General features: G+C 39.0%; 1 protein-coding gene across 5 annotated transcripts in view; it reads left to right on the top strand.

Moving 5' to 3' along the window:
* The window catches only part of ARFGEF1 (ARF guanine nucleotide exchange factor 1), a 149,023-nt gene that overhangs the window by 57,388 nt on the left and 72,008 nt on the right, over nt 1–19,627 (top strand). For all 5 annotated transcript variants that reach the window (XR_011389118.2, XR_007919076.3, XR_016236505.1 and 2 more), the window contains 2 exons: nt 14,879–15,054; nt 16,297–16,430. Coding sequence is in view for 2 of the 5 variants with exons in the window: in XM_070075109.2 (XP_069931210.1) it covers nt 14,879–15,054; nt 16,297–16,430 (310 nt within the window). In the remaining 3 variants the exon portion in view is untranslated. The remainder of the gene's footprint in view (nt 1–14,878; nt 15,055–16,296; nt 16,431–19,627) is intronic.

Below are 19,627 nucleotides of genomic sequence, written 5' to 3'. Positions count from 1 at the left end.
AGACCATGATCTTAGGGAGAGTTAATTAAAATCATAAAAAAGAAAATTGTAGCCAGGGAAGGAATAACACATTACATGCCCATTCTTTAAAAATCTGGTAATACACATTAGGGGTTGGCAAACTGTGACCTGTGAACCAAGTTTGCCCCATTGCCTATTTTTATAAATAAAATGTTGTAATACAGCTAAGCTCATTTGATTTCATATAGTCTGTAATAGTGGCTGCTGTTGCAACAAATGTGGGGTTGAATAATTGAAATAGAGACTGAATGATTTTTTTTTTTTTTTTGACAGGCAGAGTGGACAGTGAGAGAGAGAGAGAGAGACAGAGAGAAAGGTCTTCCTTTTTGCCGTTGATTCACCCTCCAATGGCCGCCGCGGCCAGCGCGCTGTGGCCGGCGCATCGCGCTGATCCGAAAGCAGGAGCCAGGTACTTCTCCTGGTCTCCCATGGGGTGCAGGGTCCAAATACTTGGGCCATCCTCCACTGCACTCCCAGGCCACAGCAGAGAGCTGGCCTGGAAGGGGGGCAACCGGGACAGAATCAGGCGCCCCGACCGGGACTAGCACCTGGTGTGCCAGCACCGCAAGGCGGAGGATTAGCCTACTGAGTTGCGGCGCCGGCTGAGACTGAATGACTTTTAAAGTTTAAAATGTTTATGACATGGTGCTTTATAAAAATAAAGATTTGAAGTACCCACATTTATCTTCTACAAATAAGGACATTCTTCTATATAACCACAGTTACATTTTGGCACCTAAGAAAATTAACACTGTTTAAAGAGTGGCTAATAGGTACATATTAAAAATTTCCCAGTTGTCCTCCAATGTGCCTGCCTTTCTTTCCTTTTTAAAATTTTTATCTAGGACCCAGTTGTTGTCTCTTTAGTCTTTTTAGGTAGGACAAGTCTTTGTGCCTTTTCACCCGTCTTTTATGATATCACATTTTTTGAAGAGCCTAAGAAAGTTGTGTCATAAAATGTTACACAGTTTGGCTTGATTTGATGGCTTCCTTATGCGTAGATAGAGATAAAACATATCTGTCAAGAATACTGCTTAGATAATATTGTTAATTCAGATTGTATCATACACATTATTATTGTTTTTAGATTATTTATTTGAAAGGCAGAGTTACAGAGAGAGGTCAAGACAGAGGGGTCTTCCATCCACTGGCTTACTCCCTAAATAGGCTGCAATGACTGGGGCTGGGCCAGGCCGAAGCCAGAAGCCAGGAGCTTTTTCTGGGTCTCCCACGTGGGTGCAGGGGCCCAAGCCCCTTGGACCATTCTCTGCTGCTTTCCCAGGTGCATTAGCAGGGAGATGGATCTGAAGTGGAACAGCTCGGACTTGAATTGGCGCCAATATATGGGATGCTGGTACTGGAGGCCGAGGCTTTTAACCCACTGCGCCACAGCACCGTACACATTATTATATCATGACAAGTTATCCCTTCTTGCTAAGTTGGATCATTTGGTTAAGGTGACTACCAGTTTACTCTCCTTAATGTAAAGGAACATTTTCTCCTTTGTGTTTAATAAAGAATCTGAGAATGGTACCTTGAGAAGATCCAGTCACTCAATTTTAGTACCCATTGCCTAACCCATATACTACATTGAGTTGCAATATAGTGATTTTTATCATTTTAATGTTAAGTGACATTTTTCTGTGTAGAAGAGTTCTCCTTTTAAAATATACCTTTTGGCCGGCGCCGCGGCTCACCAGGCTAATCCTCCGCCTGCGGCGCCGGCACACCGGGTTCTAGTCCCGGTCGGGGCGCCGGATTCTGTCCCGGTTGCCCCTCTTCCAGGCCAGCTCTCTGCTGTGGCCAGGGAGTGCAGTGGAGGATGGCCCAGGTGCTTGGGCCCTGCACCCCATGGGAGACCAGGAGAAGCACCTGGCTCCTGGCTCCTGCCATCGGATCAGCGCGGTGCGCCGGCCGCAGCGCGCTGGCCGCGGCGGCCATTGGAGGGTGAACCAACGGCAAAGGAAGACCTTTCTCTCTGTCTCTCTCTCTCACTGTCCACTCTGCCTGTCAAAAAAAAAAAAAAATATATATATATATATATATACACCTTTTAAAATACCATGGGCTCAGAATTCTTTTGTTATTTGGTATGTTAGAATTCTTTATACTCATTTTTATTCCTCTTCAAGCCAGTAACAATCCCTTCAACCAACATCTGTGTCCTTTGGGTGTGATTCTGTTCATCTTGATCCTTTCCTGATTTCTGGTACAGTAAGGTGTTCCACGTTCACTTTTGACTTACATTTGCCCCACTCCTAGAGTCAGCTAGTTCCCCAGGGCATCCTTGATCTTTTTATTGGACAGTTGTTTTTAGGAGACCAGGGTCTGGGTACTAGGTGTGCTAATTGCTATGGAGGTGTCATTACCTGTACATCCTTTCAATGGATAGAGATAGGGAAATTCACAATCACAAGTTCATATTGATAGTTCCCATTTACATCCAACACCATGAGGTTTATCTTCATCTTACTGCATATCTCATTTGTTTCTCTCTTTGCCCACACTGAAAACTGATTCCAAAGAATCAATAATAAACCCATGAATTAAATTCAGTGTTTCTTTGTGATTATATGTCTTCAGAATATATCCTACTTAGGGTGAAGAGTGAGAGTGTTATATTTAAAAATGTTACTTTCATTAACTATCATGTTTACTTAACTTTTTAAATACACACACACATGATGGAAAGCAAAAATTGTTTACTCAGAGAATTCTTTCATTAAATCCTTTCCTTTCTGACCCATCTTCTGTAGGTTAATCATTTTCACTAGCTTTTGGTTTACCTTTTGGGGTGAGGAGGTGTGCATGCCTGTACATATGTTTATGTTTCTCCCAGAAAAGAAAGGAAATACATGTATTCTTATTTCCTTATCTTCTTCACACTTCTTGGTACTATGTTTGTCTTTCTTCATCTAATATGTATTAGAAACCACTCCATTTCATAGAGCTTTTTCCTTATGACTATATGAATACTGTTATGTGGAGATATAATTTATTCAGTCAGTCCCCTGGTTGTGTAAAGAATTTTCAGAAGGTTCATGGAAAATGTGTATTATGAAAAATTGCATGGTTTTCAAATTTTTCCAATTTTCCATGAGCTTTTTGAAGTAAATTGATATGGACACTGTTTCTACTGTTTTGCTTTTAGAATTAATGCTACAATGGATAACCTCTTGTATCTGTATAATTTCATATTTATGGAGATTATTGGGTCAGATGAAAAATGAATGTTACCTATTGAGGTCCTGTTCATGGGTATTATGCCATTTTTCAATATTACAGAATTGTATGAGAACATACAGCTGCCAGTGGAGTGTAAGATTTTGAATTTTTGTCAGCCTGATAAGAAGAAACATGTCAGTTTGGTTTTCCTTTCTATTTCTCTGATAATGAAATTATTATGGAGCCATTTGTCTCTTTTTCACTGAGTCATTTAGTTATGTCTTGTGTTCATTTTTATCATTTTTTTCTTTTGTTCCTTAGTGTTCAAGAATCCTTTGTGTTAGGATTCTGTGATATATCTCACAAATGTTTTTTTGTTAGTAAATTTCTTTTTTTTTTTTACAGAAAGCTTTTATTTCATAAATATAAATTTCAAAAGTACAACTTTTGGATTATAGCTGTTCTTACTGCTATACCCTCCGTCCTACCCCCAATCCATCTCACCTCCTACTCCCCCTCCCATCCCATTCTTCATTAAGATTCATTTTTAATTATCTTTATATACAGAAGATCAACTCTGTACTAAGTAAAGATTTTAACAGTTTGTACCCACACAGACATAAAAAGTAAAGTACTGTTTGAAGACTAGTTTTACTGTTAATTCTCGTAGTACAACACATTAAGGACAAAGGTCCTACATAGGGAGCAATTGCACAGTAATCTCTGTTGTTGATTTAACAATTGACACTCTTATTTATGAAGTCAGCAATCAACCGAGGCTCTTTTCATGAGTTGCCAAGGCTATGGAAGCCTCTTGAGTTAAAAAACTCTGACCTTAATTAGAAAAGGCCATAATCAATGTGGAAGTTCTCTCCTCCCTTCAGAGAAAGGTACCTCCTTCGATGGCCCATTCTTTCAACTAGGATCTCACTAACAGAAATCCTTCATTTATGTCATTTTTTGCCATAGTGTCTTGGCTTTCCATGACTGAAATGCTCTCATGGGCTTTTTAGCCAGATCCGAATGCCTTAAGGGCTGATTTTGAGGCCAGAGTGCCATTTAGGGCATTTGTCGCTTCTATGAGTCTAATGTGTGTCCTGCTTCCCATGTTGATTTTTCTCTCCATTTTAATTCTATTAATTATAAACACCTGAAAATAATTCTGTGTTAAGTAAAGAGTTCAACCACTGATATTAAGTATAAAATACTAAAGAATAAAATAGTAAGCTGTTCCTTGACAGGACAAGGGCTGATTAAGTCATTGCTTCTCATAGTGTCAGTTTCACTTCTACAGGTTTAGGTGCTCAGTTAGTTGTCACAGGTCAGGGAGAACATATGATATTTGTCCATTTGGGACTGGCTTATTTCACTTAGCATGATGTTTTCCAGATTCCTCCACTTTGTTGTAAATCACCAGATTTCATTTTTTTTTAACCACTGTGTAGTATTCCATAGAGTACATATCCCATAATTTCTTTATCTAGTCTTCCATTGATGGACATTTAGGTTGATTCCGTGTCTGAGCTATTGTGAATTGAGCTGCAATAAACATTGAGATACAGATAGCTCTTTTGTTTGCCAATTTAATTTCCCTTGGGTAAATTCTGAGGAGTGGGATGGCTGGGTCGTATGGTACGGCTATATTCAGATTTCTGAGGAATCTCCAAACTGTCTTTCATAGTGTCTTTCCACTTTGCATTCCCACCAACAGTGGATTAGTGTGCCTTTTCCCCCACATCCTCGCCAGCATCTGTTGTTAGTTGATTTCTATATGTAAGCCATTTTAATTTGCATTTCCCTGATGGCTAGTGATCCTGAATGTTTTTTCATATGTCTGTTCGCCATTTGGATTTGCTTTTTTGAAAAATGTCTATTTAGGTTCTTGGCCCATCTCTTAAGTGAGTTGTTTGTTTTGTTGTGGAGGAGTTTCTTGATCTCTTTGTAGATTCTAGTTATTAATCCTTTATCACTTGCATAATTTGCAAATATTTTCTTCCATTCTGTTAGTTGCCTCTTTACTTTCCTGACTTTTTCATATGCAGTACAGAAACTTCTCAATTTGATGTAATTGCAGTTGTTAATTTTCTTTGGCTGCCTGTGCTCTGGGGTCTTTTCCAAGAAGTCTTTGCCTGTACCTGTATCTTGCAGGGCTTCTCCGATGTTCTCTAATAATTTGATGGTGTCAGTTCGTAAATTTAGATCTTTAATTGATGTTGAGTGGATTTTTGTGTAAGGTGTAAGTATAAGTGGTTTTGCTTCATACTTTTGCCCGTGGAAATCCAGTTTTCCAGCACCATTTATTGAATAGACTGTCCTTGCTCCAGGAATTGGTTTTAGCTCCTTGATCAATATAAGTTGGTTATAGATGTTTGGATTGATTTTTGGTGTTTCTATTCTGTTCCATTGGTCTATCCATCTATTTTTGTACCAGTACCAGGCTGTTTGGATTATAACTGCCCTGTAGTATGTCTTGAATTCTGGTATTATGATGCCTCCAGCTCTGTTTTTGTTGTATAAGATTGCTTTAGGGCCAACGCCGCGGCTCAGTAGGCTAATCATCCACCTAGCAGCGCCGGCACACCGGGTTCTAGTCCCGGTCGGGGTGCCGGATTCTGTCCCGGTTGCCCCCCTTCCAGGCCAGCTCTCTGCTGTGGCCAGGGAGTGCAGTGGAGGATGGCCCAAGTCCTTGGGCCCTGCACCCCATGGGAGACCAGGAGAAGTACCTGGCTCCTGCTTTCGGATCAGCGCGATGCGCCGGCTGCAGCGTGGCGGCCATTGGAGGGTGAACCAACGGCAAAAGGAAGACCTTTCTCTCTGTCTCTCTCTCTCTCTCACTGTCCACTCTGCCTGTCAAAAAAAAAAAAAAAAAAAAAAGATTGCATTAGCTATTCAGGGTCTCCTCTGCCTCCATATGAATTTCAGCATCATTTTTTCCATATCTGAGTAGAATATCTTTGATATTTTGATTGGTATCGCAGTGAATCTGTAAATTGCTTTTGGAAGAATCGACATTTTGATGATACTGATTCTTCCAACCCATGAACATGGAAGATAATTTTCATTTTTTTGTATCTTCTATTTATTTCTTTAAGATTTTGTAATTCTCCTCGTAGAGATCTTTAACGTCCTTGGTTAAGTTTATTCCAAGGTATTTGATTTTTTATTTATTTTTTTTTTTGAGCTATTGTGAATGGGGTTGATCTTAGCAGTTCTTTCTCAGCCATGGCGTTGTCTGTGTATACAAAGGCTGTTGATTTTTGTGTATGAGTTTTTATATCCTGTTACTTTGCAGACTCTTCTATGAATTCCAATAGTCTCTTAGTGGAGTTCTTTGGATCCCCTAAATACAGAATCATATCATCTGCAAATAGGGATAGTTTGATTTCTTCCTTCCCAATTTGTATCCCTTTGATTTTTTTCTTGCCTAATTTACATTCAGTGTGACTATTGATAAGTAATGACTTTGCCCTACCATTTTTCCAAAGATATTCTTTTTTTTTTAACTTTTATTTCCAAAGATATTCTTAATTTATACTTTGAACTTCCTTTGATCCTTTACTGTGAGATTTTCTTCCTTTACCTTCTTTCATATTGATTTCCACATTTCTGTGTGTAACACATCTTTAAGCATCTTTTGCAGGGCTGGATGAGTGGTGACAAATTCTTTCAATTTCTGTTTGTTATGAAAGGTCTTTATTTCACCTTCCATTCACAAATCAGAGCTTTGCAGGGTATAATATTCTGGGATGACAAGTTTTTTTCTCTTAGTACTACTTGGGCTCTCTCTCGCCAGTCTCTCCTAGCCTGCAGGGTTTCTGATAAGTAGTCTGCTGTGAGTTTTATTGCAGATCCTCTGAAAGTAATCTGGCGTTTCTTGCACATTTTAGAATCTTTTCTTTACGTTTCACTGTGATGAGTTTGATTACAATGTGTCATGGTGAGGATCGCTTTTAGTCATGTCTGTTGGGAGTTCTGTGTGCTTCCTGTACTTGGAGGTCTCTTTCTTTCTGAAAACCTGGGAAGTTCTCTGCTAGTATCTCACTAAAAAGGCCTTCTAATCCTTTCTCTCTCTCCATGCCTTCAGGAACTCCTAGAACCCGAATGTTGGGTTTTTTAATAGTGTCCTGTAGATTCCCAACAATATTTTTTAGATTTCTAATTTCCTCTTCTTTTCTTTGATTTGACTGTATACTTTCCTGTGCTGTCTTCTGAGTCCGGTATTTTCTCTTCTGCCTCATTGATTCTGTTTTTAAGGCTCTCAACTGCATTTTTTATTTGTTCTGTTGAATTCTTCATTTCATTTTGAATCCTCCTTAAGATTTCATTTCATGAGAGAGATTTCCTTTCATGTCTTGCATGGATTTCAGTAGTTCATGCATTTGCTTTTGATTAATTATAAGTATGCTTATCAGTTTTTTGAATTAAATTTCTTGCATTTATTCTATCTCATCATCTTCATAATCTTGTATTGAAGTATCATTTTTGTGGGGGGTGAACATCATCTTCCTTATTCTTGTTTCTTGGATTGTTGTGTTTGTTGTTGGTCATTTGTGGAGATAGTCGTTGGTTTCCTCTTTTTTTTTCTTCCCCCCTATGGCGGTTTTTATCGTTGTACTGACTCTGTAGATAAGTGGACTGTCTGCTTTCACTGAATCTCTAGAGGCTTGTAGTGGGTGTGGCCAGAGAGCTGTATTCAGTTCTCCAGGGTTAAGGTCGTGGGTACTTTTTTTTTAATCAGAAGGGTTGTAATTCTGCTCAGCTGAGCTCTTTTCCTTGATGGAGGCCAGTGCCTGAGCGCTAGCCCCAGTGGGTATAATATTCATCTTCTCTGTCTCAAGGACTACACAAGTGATCTGTGCAGTCCCAAGTATAAGTTCAGATTCCTCAGCAATGTCTGTCACTGGGTAACCAGGACTGCCCAAGCTTGTGGCATCTCCCACTGAGACTGTTCAAAGTCTTAGTAGCCACACTGTGAGTTCTCCCACACACCCTCAGTTGTTTTTTTCTTTTTTTCCCCACAGTCCCAGTTCAGAAGCTTCACACAGTCACAAGCTCCTAGCCCCCTGTTATTTCTCCCTGCCAGAGTCAGGAGTCTCCGCACAGTTGATTGCCAGGTGCGGATACAGCTGGCACAGCTGTTACGTATGTCCAAAATGATGCCTGCTCTGTCGGCTTGTATGCCTTTGTGAGGTGACTGGAGAGAGGGAAACGTGTCCGAACCATCCTTTTTTTTTCTCTCTAGTTAGGCTAGTGCACTTTCCCTAAAAGGCTTCAAGCCTCGTTCCTTCTAGGCTCTTCCTGCCACTTTTTTGCCAGTATCTCGGGCTACTGCAGTTTCGTCTTACCTCACTTTCCAGAAATGGTGCGTAGGCTCTCAGCTGCTGGCATCCCAAGTAGTGGACGCCCACACCCTCCACATAGGTCCACTGCGTCCCTCTAATTTTGGTAGAGTTTCCTCTGCCATTTTTTTCCCTTAATCTTCCCTGAGACTACACTATCTCTACTTTTTAAAATTTTTTTAAAAATTTATTTGACAGAATTAGAGAGAAAGATCTTCCTTCCGCTGGTTCACCTCCCAAATCAGCCGGAGCTACGCTGATCTGAAGCCAGGAGCCTGGTGCTTCCTCCTGGTCTCCCATGTGGGTGCAGGGCCCAAGCACGAGGGCCATCCTCCACTACCCTCCCGGGCCACAGCAGAGAGCTGGACTGGAAGAGAAGCAACCAGCATATGGGATGCCAGAGCCGCAGGCAGAGAATTAGCCACGTGAGCCATGGCGCCCGCCCTCTACTTTTTTTAAACTATCTTCTTCTGGGCTAGAGCAGTAAGCTCCCTCCCTGCTCTGCCATTTTGGAACCTCTACAAATATTTTCTGTTTATTATTTACCCAACTCTTTTCACCTCGTTATGGTGTGTTTTGCCTACAAAACTTTTTTGAAACAACGTTTTTTCATGCATATCTGAATACATATATCTAAATGTAAATGAGAACAGACTGGTTTCTGTTTTATAACCCGTCTTTTTCACATATTAATGTATGGCATTTGGCTCTCCTTTTCTGTCAGTTTTGTACTTCATTGTGTCGATGCTCCTTTATTTAAATAATCTGTTAATGCTATCATTTAGATTATTTCCAGATTTTAGTTTTATTTAAACACTCATGTGATTATACCCTTATTACAGACATCTTCTTGTACTTTTCTTTAGGTAAATTTATAAGGAATATATTGGTCTAAGTATGCTGCTTTCTGAATATTTCTTATTACTGAATATCTTTTTTATGTAATACCTGCTAATTGCAAAACATACTTTGTAATTATCCAGTTTATATATTCCAGGATGATCTGGTTTGGATAGCATCAAGCAGCTTCAAGATAGGGGAACCAGAAGCTGTTACTCTTGTCATGTTACTTTAATCATTCAAAACTTGGAGCTGTGTCCAGTGAAATGATAGACACAAAAATGAAACACAGGTCTTTGATACTACAGAATGTGTTCCTTATAATATAGAATATTTCTTTCATCCTAATTTTTTTTACATTTAATTTACATTTTTAATTAATATAAAGAGAACAGATTTAGGGTATTTCATAGGTAAAATTCTAAGAATATGATATTTTTCTTCCTCTCCCTCTGTCTCTCCCTCCACAGTGTCTTTCACTTGATAGCCAAAAACACAGTTCCCTCCCAAACAGCTAATGAATTATAATCATAGATATCTATTAGGACTTTAAAAGGTTTGTGTGAAACAAAAGATAAAAAAATATATACTTCACTTTTAAACATAAGAGTTCAAGACACTTGTGGCAGGTTAAGTTGCCACCTGCGATGCTGGCATCACATGTGAGTGTCGGTTCGAGTCCTGGCTGCTCCAGTTGCAATCCAGCTCACTGCTAATGTGCCTGGGAAAGCAGTGGAGGACGGCCCAAGTGTTTGGGCCCTACACCCATGTGAAAAACCCAGATGAAGCTCCTGTCTCTTGGCTTCAGCCTGACTGCCCCATCCAGTGGAGCCATCAGCCAGCAGATGGAGCATTCTCTCTGTCAAAAAGTTCAAGAAACTTCTGTAAGCAATGATACCAGTCATTTTAGTCCATCCCTAAAGAACTGAGAGTTACAGGGATTTAACCACATCAGTGTGGTCATATTTTACATTATTAACTGTAGAAAAAAAAACGTTTATTTATTTATTTGAAAGACAGAGGGGCAGGGGAGAACTTCCACCTACTGGCTCACTCTCCCAAGTATGCACAACATCTGGGGCTCGGCCAGGCCAAAGCCAGGAGGCAGGAACACAAGTGCTTGGGCCATCACCTTCCTCCAGTGGAGTAGCAGGAACCTGGATCAGAAACAAAGTAGCTAGATCTCAAACCAGGCACCAGATGCACAATGCAGATGTCCAAGCAGCAGCTCACACCTCTGCCTCACAGTACCGTCACCTGAAGATTTTTTAAGATAAAGAAACAAGGAACCAAATCAGAAACTGTGAAGTGGATGTCTAATGATATGTCCGCAAAACTCACAAAACTGTCCTTGTTGAGTGAGAGCAATGAGCAGCAGCATTGTGTTGGTGAAGGATTCTTTGACAGAGTTTTCCTAGGCATTTTTTTTCTGCTAAAACTCTTTGGAAAACTTGCTCAAAACGCTTTCCTTATAAGCAGATGTGAGCATTGTTCGTCAACAAGTGAAGTGCCTGAACATCTCTAAAAAAAGTTACCATCGTCTTTGCTTTTGACTAGTCCATTTTTTTTTTTTTTTTTTTGACAGGCAGAGTGGACAGTGAGAGAGAGAGAGACAGAGAGAAAGGTCTTCCTTTGCCGTTGGTTCACCCTCCAATGGCCGCCGCGGCCAGCGCGATGCGGCCGGCGCACCGCGCTGATCCGATGGCAGGAGCCAGGAGCCAGGTGCTTTTCCTGGTCTCCCATGGGGTGCAGGGCCCAAGCACCTGGGCCATCCTCCACTGCACTCCCGGGCCACAGCAGAGGGCTGGCCTGGAAGAGGGGCAACCGGGACAGAATCCGGTGCCCCGACCAGGACTAGAATCCCGTGTGCCGGCGCCGCCAGGCGGAGGATTAGCCTAGTGAGCCGCGGCGCCGGCCTTTTTTTTTTTTTTTTTTTTTTTTTTTTTTTTTTTTGACTAGTCCATTTTTTACTAAAGCTCCCTCCTGTGTAGCATTTGCTTTATTGTGTCTTTTCAGGATCATACTGAAAAAAACATGTTTCATCTCTTGTTAGCAATTCTACAAAGAAATCCTTCAGGATCTTTTTTCCCCCCAGATAATTTTTTTTATTTATATAAAGGGAACAAACAGTTTTTAAGAGCATAATGATACTTCCCACCTTCCCTCTACCTTTCTTTTTTTTTTTCTTTTAATTTTTACAATGAGATACTTTCAGTTTACTCCATAATCACATGCTTAACCCTCCATTAAATTAAGAATAGAACAAGTAGTAAGTAGGAAAACCCCAGTTCTTCAAGTGTATAGACAAGGGCTATAAACAGTAACCAGATTATCAAAATGTCAATTATGCTCATATATTTTGTTTTTTGTGTTTTGTACTTTGTATTTTAATTATCACAAATCAGGGAAAACATTCGTTGTTTGGACTGATTTATTTCACTATGCATAAATAGTTTCATCTAAGTTGTATCCATTTTGTTGCAAAAAACAATTTCTTTTTTTATGGCTGTGTAGTACTCATGTGTATGTATGTATATACACAAGTATGATAATTTCTTTAGTCATCAGTTGATGGACACCTGGGTTGATTCCATATCTTAACTATTGTGACTTGAGCTGCTATAAATATGGAGGTACAGATAACTTTCATATGCTTACTTCATTTCCTTTGGGTACATTCCCAGATATGGAATTTGACTGGGTCATATTAGGTACATCTATTTTCATATTTCTGAGGAATCTCCATATTGTCTTCCATAGTGATTGCACTAGTTTATGTTCTCATCAGCAGTTAGGGTAACTTTTTCTCTACATCCTTGCTAGCATTTGTCATTATTTTTTGAGTTTCATTGATAGGCATTCTAACTGGAGTGAGGTGAAGCCTCATTGTGATTTTGATTTTGATTTCCCTGATGGCTAATGATCTTGAGCATTTTTTTAATGTCTGTTGGCAGTTCATATTTCCTCTTTTGAAAAATGTCTGTTCAAGTCCTTGGCCCATTTCCTAAGTAGATTGTTTATTTTGTTGTTTTTGAGTTTCTTGAGCTCTTTTATAAACTCCGGAATTAATCCTTTATCACTTGCATAGTTTGCAAATATTTTTTTCCCATTCTGTCAGTTGCCTCTGTTGAATGTTTGCTTTGATGTGCAGACGCTTCTTAGCTTAATATAATCCCATTTGTCTATTTTAGATTTTTTTTTTAGATTCGTTTTATTGGAAAGGCAGAGTTACAGTGAGGTTGAAGCAGAGAGAGAGGTAGGTCTTGCATCTGTTGGTTCACTCACCAGATGTCTGCAATGGCTGGAGCTGCACAGGTCAGAATCCAGAAATTAGGAGCTTCCTACAGGTCTCCCACGTGGGTACAGGAACCCAGGTACTTGAGCCATCTTCTACTGCTTTCCAAGGCCATAGCAGAGAGCTGGATTGGAAGTGGAGCAGCCGGGACTTGAACTGGCATCTGCAGTCAGCAGTTTTAACTGCTACAGCACAGCACTGGCCCCCATGAGTTGAATTTTTGTATAAGGTGTAAAGTAGGGGTCTTTTTTCATACTTCTGGATGCAGAGATCCAGTTTTCTCAACAGCATTGGTTGAAATGACTGTCCTTTTTCCAAGGATTTATTTTAGGTTGTTTATCAGTGATTAGTTGGTTGTGAATGAATGGATTAATTTCTATGGTCTTTAATCTCTTTTATTGCTGGAAGAAGTTCTACACAATCTTGATCCCACTTATTGAAAACTTATTGAAAGTGTTGCTGTTGTCCACAGCCAATATGGACGCAACACTTGTGTCACCTGTCAGGCAGAAAATTTGTTCCCTAGAATTTTTCATTCAGAATTGTGAAAGCTGACTCAGATGAGATGTCTGTGGTGTTGGCTGCTGTTCTGCTGTGAATGGTTAATCCTTTTCAGTTAGGCCATGGATAAGATGAAGTTTTTCCTCTGATTGATGAGACTCTGCTGCCACAGGCTTCATCTGCAGCATTGTTTCTTCCTTTCTTAAAATATCGATTTGTTAATTGCTAATTTCTTTGGGTACACTGTCTTCATAAATGTTTTATAAAGCATCAGTTATTCCATCATTGTTCCACACAGCTTTGCTAGCAATTTGATTTTTTTTTTTTTTTTTTTTTTTGACAGAGTGGACAGAGAGAGAGAGACAGAGAGAAAGGTCTTCCTTTGCCGTTGATTCACCCTCCAATGGCCGCCGCGGCCGGCGCGCTGCGGCCAGCGCACCGCGCTGATCCGATAGGAGCCAGGTACTTCTCCTGGTCTCCCATGGGGTGCAGGGCCCAAGTACTTGAGCCATCCTCCACTGCACTCCCTGGCCACAGCAGAGAGCTGGCCTGGAAGAGGGGCAACCGGGACAGAATCTGGTGCCCCGACTGGGACTAGAACCCGGATTGCCGGCGCCGCAAGGTGGAGGATTAGCCTAGTGAGCTGCGGCACCGGCCTGATGTTTGTTTTTCCTTCATTTTTAGCAGAAATCATGCTGTTCTGATAGAAGCTCTTCTCAAACTAATGTCTTATCCTGCTTGTTGATCCTGTTCAGACATTGTTACAAGTCAGTATGAAGTTACCTTCATGAAGAAAAGTTTCAAAATCCATGCATAGTTTTCTCATAATACATACTTGCCAACACTTTCCTTTTCTCATTATGGCTCTTAAAAAGTAGAGAACTCCTTTTACTACCTAAATGCCCAAGAGCCAGTAACTAAACCTAACTTCTTGAGTGATTGATCACTTGCTGCCTCCCAGGGTGCGTATTAAAGGAGGAAGTTGGCACTGAGAGTAGAGCCAGGAGCGAAATCCAGGCACTATTACATGGGGGCATCTTAACTGCAACATCAAAATAAGCATCACCCTTTTTTGCTCCTTTTGAAGAAATCCTCTGTGTGTGTTTTTTTTTTAAAGTAACCTATTTGGGTATTACCCCTGAAGTAGTTCTGGAACTTGGTATTCTTGTATTATCATGTTTATTCAACCAAAAAACATTTGTTTATATTTATTGCAGGTACTCAGGGTGACCAATACTGGTAGGTATTCGCCTAAAAGGGAAAGGAATCATGGTAAAATAAATTTTGGAAGTACTGGCAAGCTCAGTGAATTTAAAGGTTAAAATAACGAAACATATTTCCCAGCATTTCCTACGTTTATTTTATAGTAAGTTTTTTTTTTTTTTAAGCAGTTTCTCTTTAACACCTCAAGGCATTAACACTGATAAGAACCCAGTTTAGTCAATGCTATTATAGAACAAAAATATAAGCTTCTGCTTTGGCACATCCTGGTAGCCTTTCATCAGCTTAGAGTGTTTCACTGCCACAACAACTTGAGGTTCATATTTGGAAGTATGCCAAATGCATATTTACTCACTAGGAAGTATGCTAACCTTTAAATGGTGCCAGTACATATTTTAGTTCACATTGCTTTTCTGTTTCAGTTTAAATCCTCTTTGCTTTTTAAATAAATTTCAGTTAAGTAGTAGATCTTTGCATTTTTTTATTATAATTTTAGATATGGGAGAAGGGACTACTATAAATGCAAGTACAGATGGAAACATTGGAGCTTTAGAGGATGGGAGCGACAGTGAAAATATTCAAGCAAATGGAATTCCAGGAACACCAATTTCTGTTGTGTATACACCATCCTTACCTGATGACAGATTGTCTGTCTCTTCCAATGATACTCAGGTATAAATGGGGTGGGGGTAGGAGTCCAACACCCTGTAATGAATATTGCCATTTAATGATGCTAACTGATTTCTCTCTGGGGAAATTAAAAAAAAAAGGCAAAACCACTTGTGTTTTTTCCTCACTGGTACAGATTAGAGCAGTTTGTTCCCTTCGTATGTGATAGCCACATTTTTAACTTGAAGGCATGTTCATATTTTCTTTTCATTTTCCTCCCATTGAAATTAATGTGAAGAAAGAACATTTCTGTTATTCCTTGAAAATAATTCTAGTATCATAGAATAAGACACAACTTTTAGAAATCTAGAGAATTTCCTCTTAACTTTTGTTAAGGGTTACAAAGAAGTCAGTACTGTGGTCATGACAGGTCTTCCTCATCCTTCCTACCCAATAGTTTGTATGGTTTTTTATTTATCTTTTTAGAAAAAGGAGCCCATCCTAAATCAGTCCCCATATTCAAGAGTAGATCTTCCTGGCCTTACTGATTTTCTTTTTTTAAAGATTTTATTTATTTGAGAGGTAGATTCAGACAGTGAGAGGGAGAGACAGAGAGAAAGGTCTTCCAACTGCTGGTTCACTCCCCATATGGCCCTACAGCTGGAGCTGGGCCAATCCAAAACCAGGAACAAGGAGCTTCTTCTAGGTCTTCCATGTGGGTGCAGGGGCGCTAGTGCTTGGGCCATCTTCTACTGCTTTCCCAGGCCATAGCAGAGAGCTGGATTGGAAGTGGAGCAGCTAGGACTAGAACTGGTGCCTATATGGGATGCTGGCACCACAGGCAGAGGATTAACCTCTTGAGCTACAGGACCAGCCCCCTGATTTTTAATGGTTCTTTTAAGATGTACATATATATATGATATATTATATATAATATAAAACATAAAACACCCAGTGACAGTAGAAATCATAAGTTAGGCTTTTCGTTAAATATATTGCCTGAGTATTTTGTACTAGTTTTATTATTAACAGTGTGATCAGGTAAATTTAATAGTGCCACCAAATAATGGTGACAAATAAACACTGTTTGAAAAGCATGCATTTTTTAAGGTATTTATTATTGGAATGTTGGAGAGTAGTATGTCAGATTAAAGAAAAACAGTGTGGCACTTTGCTCATTTGGGTTCACTTCCACAAGGTAGGGAAAATACCACTTGGTAATGAATTGAATAAAACGTACTAGAAGATTGAAATGATTTTAAACTGGCAAATGTCTTTATTTTCATTGTGTATTAACTTGTTTAGGAATCTGGAAATTCTTCAGGACCCTCACCTGGTGCTAAGTTTTCCCACATTTTACAAAAGGATGCCTTTCTAGTATTCAGGTCATTGTGTAAACTGTCAATGAAACCACTGTCAGATGGACCACCAGATCCAAAGTAAGTCTTTAACTGTTTTGCCTGACAAATAGAGGTCTTTAAGCTTGAAACTTACTTTTAAGGTAAAGCTATTGTTTGCATTTTCATTTATTCTTATTATATAGAATCTTAAAAATAGTTGGGGGGAGCGATATTTTACCTAATAAAAAATGTGCTGAAGAACGATACATTCTCAAACATGCTGGAGTAGACAGTGTACACTGTTCCCCAAAGGATATGGCAAGTTTATAGGCTAGTGCCTCATACTTACCAAGTGAATGATTTCCATATTATAAGTAACTTTGGAGTTTATGTAGTCTTGTTATTCGGCCTCATATTAAGCTGCTGAAAACTGCCAATCAAAAGGTAATAGTACCTAAAATAAATCTTAGAAGTCATAATGAAAGATAATATATACTCATTAAGATCTGACAAAATGCCATAAGAGTATTTCTCCCTGTAGGGAGTAGAAAGTACATTGAGATAGGGTACACTTGTCTAATTACTATCATAAATATTAAACACTTAGGAAAGTACTGTTTTTGTGAGTCATAAATGGCCAAGTAACTTTCATGTCGTGTGACTGAATTGTAAATAATTACTGCTTGAGATTGAGTTAGCTTGCCTCTTTAATGTTGCAGCATGACAATGTATGAGCACATTCTAGAGGAAGAAACTTTGAGAAGACCTGAGTGACTTTAAGAAAAGGATATTGAAAAAGAGAAATGGAAGCATCACTGCTTTAATTTGAAAAAGCTGCAGGGTAGCCATTTGGCACCATGGTTAAGACACCACTTAGGATACCTGCATCTTACATTGGAATTCCTGGATTCCAGTCCTATCTCCAGTTTTGATTGTAGCTTACTGTTAATGCATACCCTGGTAGGCAGCAGATAATGGCTTAAATACTTGGGTCTCTACCACAATTGTGGGAGACCTTGATGGAGCTCCCTACTCCCAGCTTTGGCCTGATCAAGCCTGAGATGTTGCAGGCATTTAGAGAGTGACCTGTGATACAGTTTCTAATTGTCAATAAGAATATTAGAGACAGTTACAATAATGAAAACCTTATAAATTTATGGAAAGATCATTTGTTAATATTATCCATAGTTCTGTTTTATCGCAGTGTACTAATTCAGGGACAGATGTCTTCAAGGGCAAAAACATGAAAGTTAAAAATCTTTTTAGGCCCAAATATTGAGAATCAGCAATGTAATCTGTTGGTGCTTCTGTATTTTAAAGATCTAAATTCTTGGGATGGGCATTAGGCCTGACAATTAAAATGCCAGTTGAGAAACCCGTGTCCTATATTAGAATGCCTGGGTTCACTCTTTGAGTCTGGCTTCTGATTCCATGTTCCTGCTAATGTAGACCCTTGGAGGCAGCAGTAACGGCTCAAGTAGCTGAGTCTCCGACATCCACATGGGAAACACTGGATTGAGTTCCTGGCCTCAGCTCTTCCCATCCCTGGCAAATTTGGGCATCTGGGGAATGAACCAGCAGATGGAAGTTTGTGTGCACGGTTGCTTGCTCTCTGCCTCTTGAATAAATAAAACATTTTTTTAAAAAAATCATTAGGCAAAAGAATTAAGGTTATATTATAGTATAATTTTGATTATTCTCTATATATTTTATAAGAACACATTTTTTACAATTTTTAGTTTATTATAGAGGAAAATTATTCAAAAGTTGACAATTTTGACATTTCATTCTGAGTTGATGAAGACCTACTTTATAAAGGAAATAATGTAAGAATTTGATGTTACTACTGAAAGTTATTTTGCCATGATTTAAAGATGTTATTCACTTAAAAGCCTCAAATATTTTTCCAAGTGAATAGTAAAAATGAGATGTGAAAGAATTCTACAGAAGACTATTTAAAATGCTAAACATGAAAACACAAAGGAAAAATACGGATTTTTGATGAGTAGTATGGTGATGAGTGTGGAGTGGGGTGTTCATTGAACCCTGAAGAAATAATGTTCTGGTTTTTGGAAAGTTGCAGGCTTTAGTATTAAAAAGGACTAATATAGGAAAAATGTAACTTAATTATCTCATTTAGTGGAATTAATCCAAATATTAGGAAATTTTGCTTGAAGACATTTTTTACTTGCCTATAAGGGTCATTAAACATTGGAATTGCATACTGAAAGAAATCAATTTTCTTCCCTTAGAACACTGTTCTTTTTCCAAATGAGAGTATGTATAATTTTCTATATTGAGTGATTCATTGAATTTGTAGTAGTTACATAATTTTCCCTTTTGTTTTCCTCTTTATAATTTTTGGCCTTGCTGAGGTGATGATTTAGGAAATTTTCTATAAGCTTGAATCATAATCTTAAATTACTCTGGAAAACTGCAGACCTGAAATTTATGGCTTCTTTTGCCCAAAAAATTATAATTTATTGTTAAAAAACAATCATTTGCTCATTTCTTCATTCATAAATGCCTAGTACAGAGTACTATTTAGTAAATGGATGAATACAAGAATAAACCCATTAATTTATTGCATATAAAACATTCTGTTAGATGCTGTGTTCTTCTAACACAACGTCCTATGTTAGGAGTTGAGCAACAAAGCTGGTAATGTAATCTGGATTATGAAGTGGTAGTAGTGTGTTAAGACTTGGAAGACTAGAAATCTTAACTTACACCTGTATTTTACACTATGTATTTTCCTATAGTTATTCAGAGTCTTCCCTCTTGCTGTTTGTAGCATTTTAGTAATAATATATTTGCTGCAAATATCCTTAAGTTCAGAGTCATGACTGTCTTAGAAAAATGACTATGTAGGGGCCTGGCACTGTGGTGCAGTGGTTAAAGTCCCAGCCCACAGTACTAACATCCCATGTGAATGCTGGTTTAAGTCCTCATTGTTCCAATTCTGATCTAGCTCCTTGCTGATGTGCCTAGGAAAGCAGCAGAAGATGGTCCAAGCCCCTGGGCCCTTGCACCCATTTGGGAAACCCAAAAGTAGTCTTGCCTCCTAGCTGTGGCCCAGCCTAGTCCTAGTTTTGGGCCATTTGGGAAGTGAACCAGCAGATGGAAGATTCTCTCTATCTCTCTCTGTCTCTCCTTCTCTGTCTTTAACTTTGTTTTTCAAATAAATAAATCTTTAAAAAAAAAAAAAGACTATCTAATAATGAGCCATATTATTGGCTCCAATTTTATTTTGAATTTTATTTGGAAGACGATGTTTATTTATGTGAAATTAAATA

Source organism: Oryctolagus cuniculus, chromosome 6 (assembly GCF_051225735.1).
Source record: "Oryctolagus cuniculus isolate XC-2025 breed Fujian yellow rabbit chromosome 6, ASM5122573v1, whole genome shotgun sequence".
Lineage (NCBI taxonomy): Eukaryota > Metazoa > Chordata > Mammalia > Lagomorpha > Leporidae > Oryctolagus > Oryctolagus cuniculus.
Note: the sequence above shows the minus strand (reverse complement) of the source record. Positions and strands in the feature narration are given on the sequence as shown.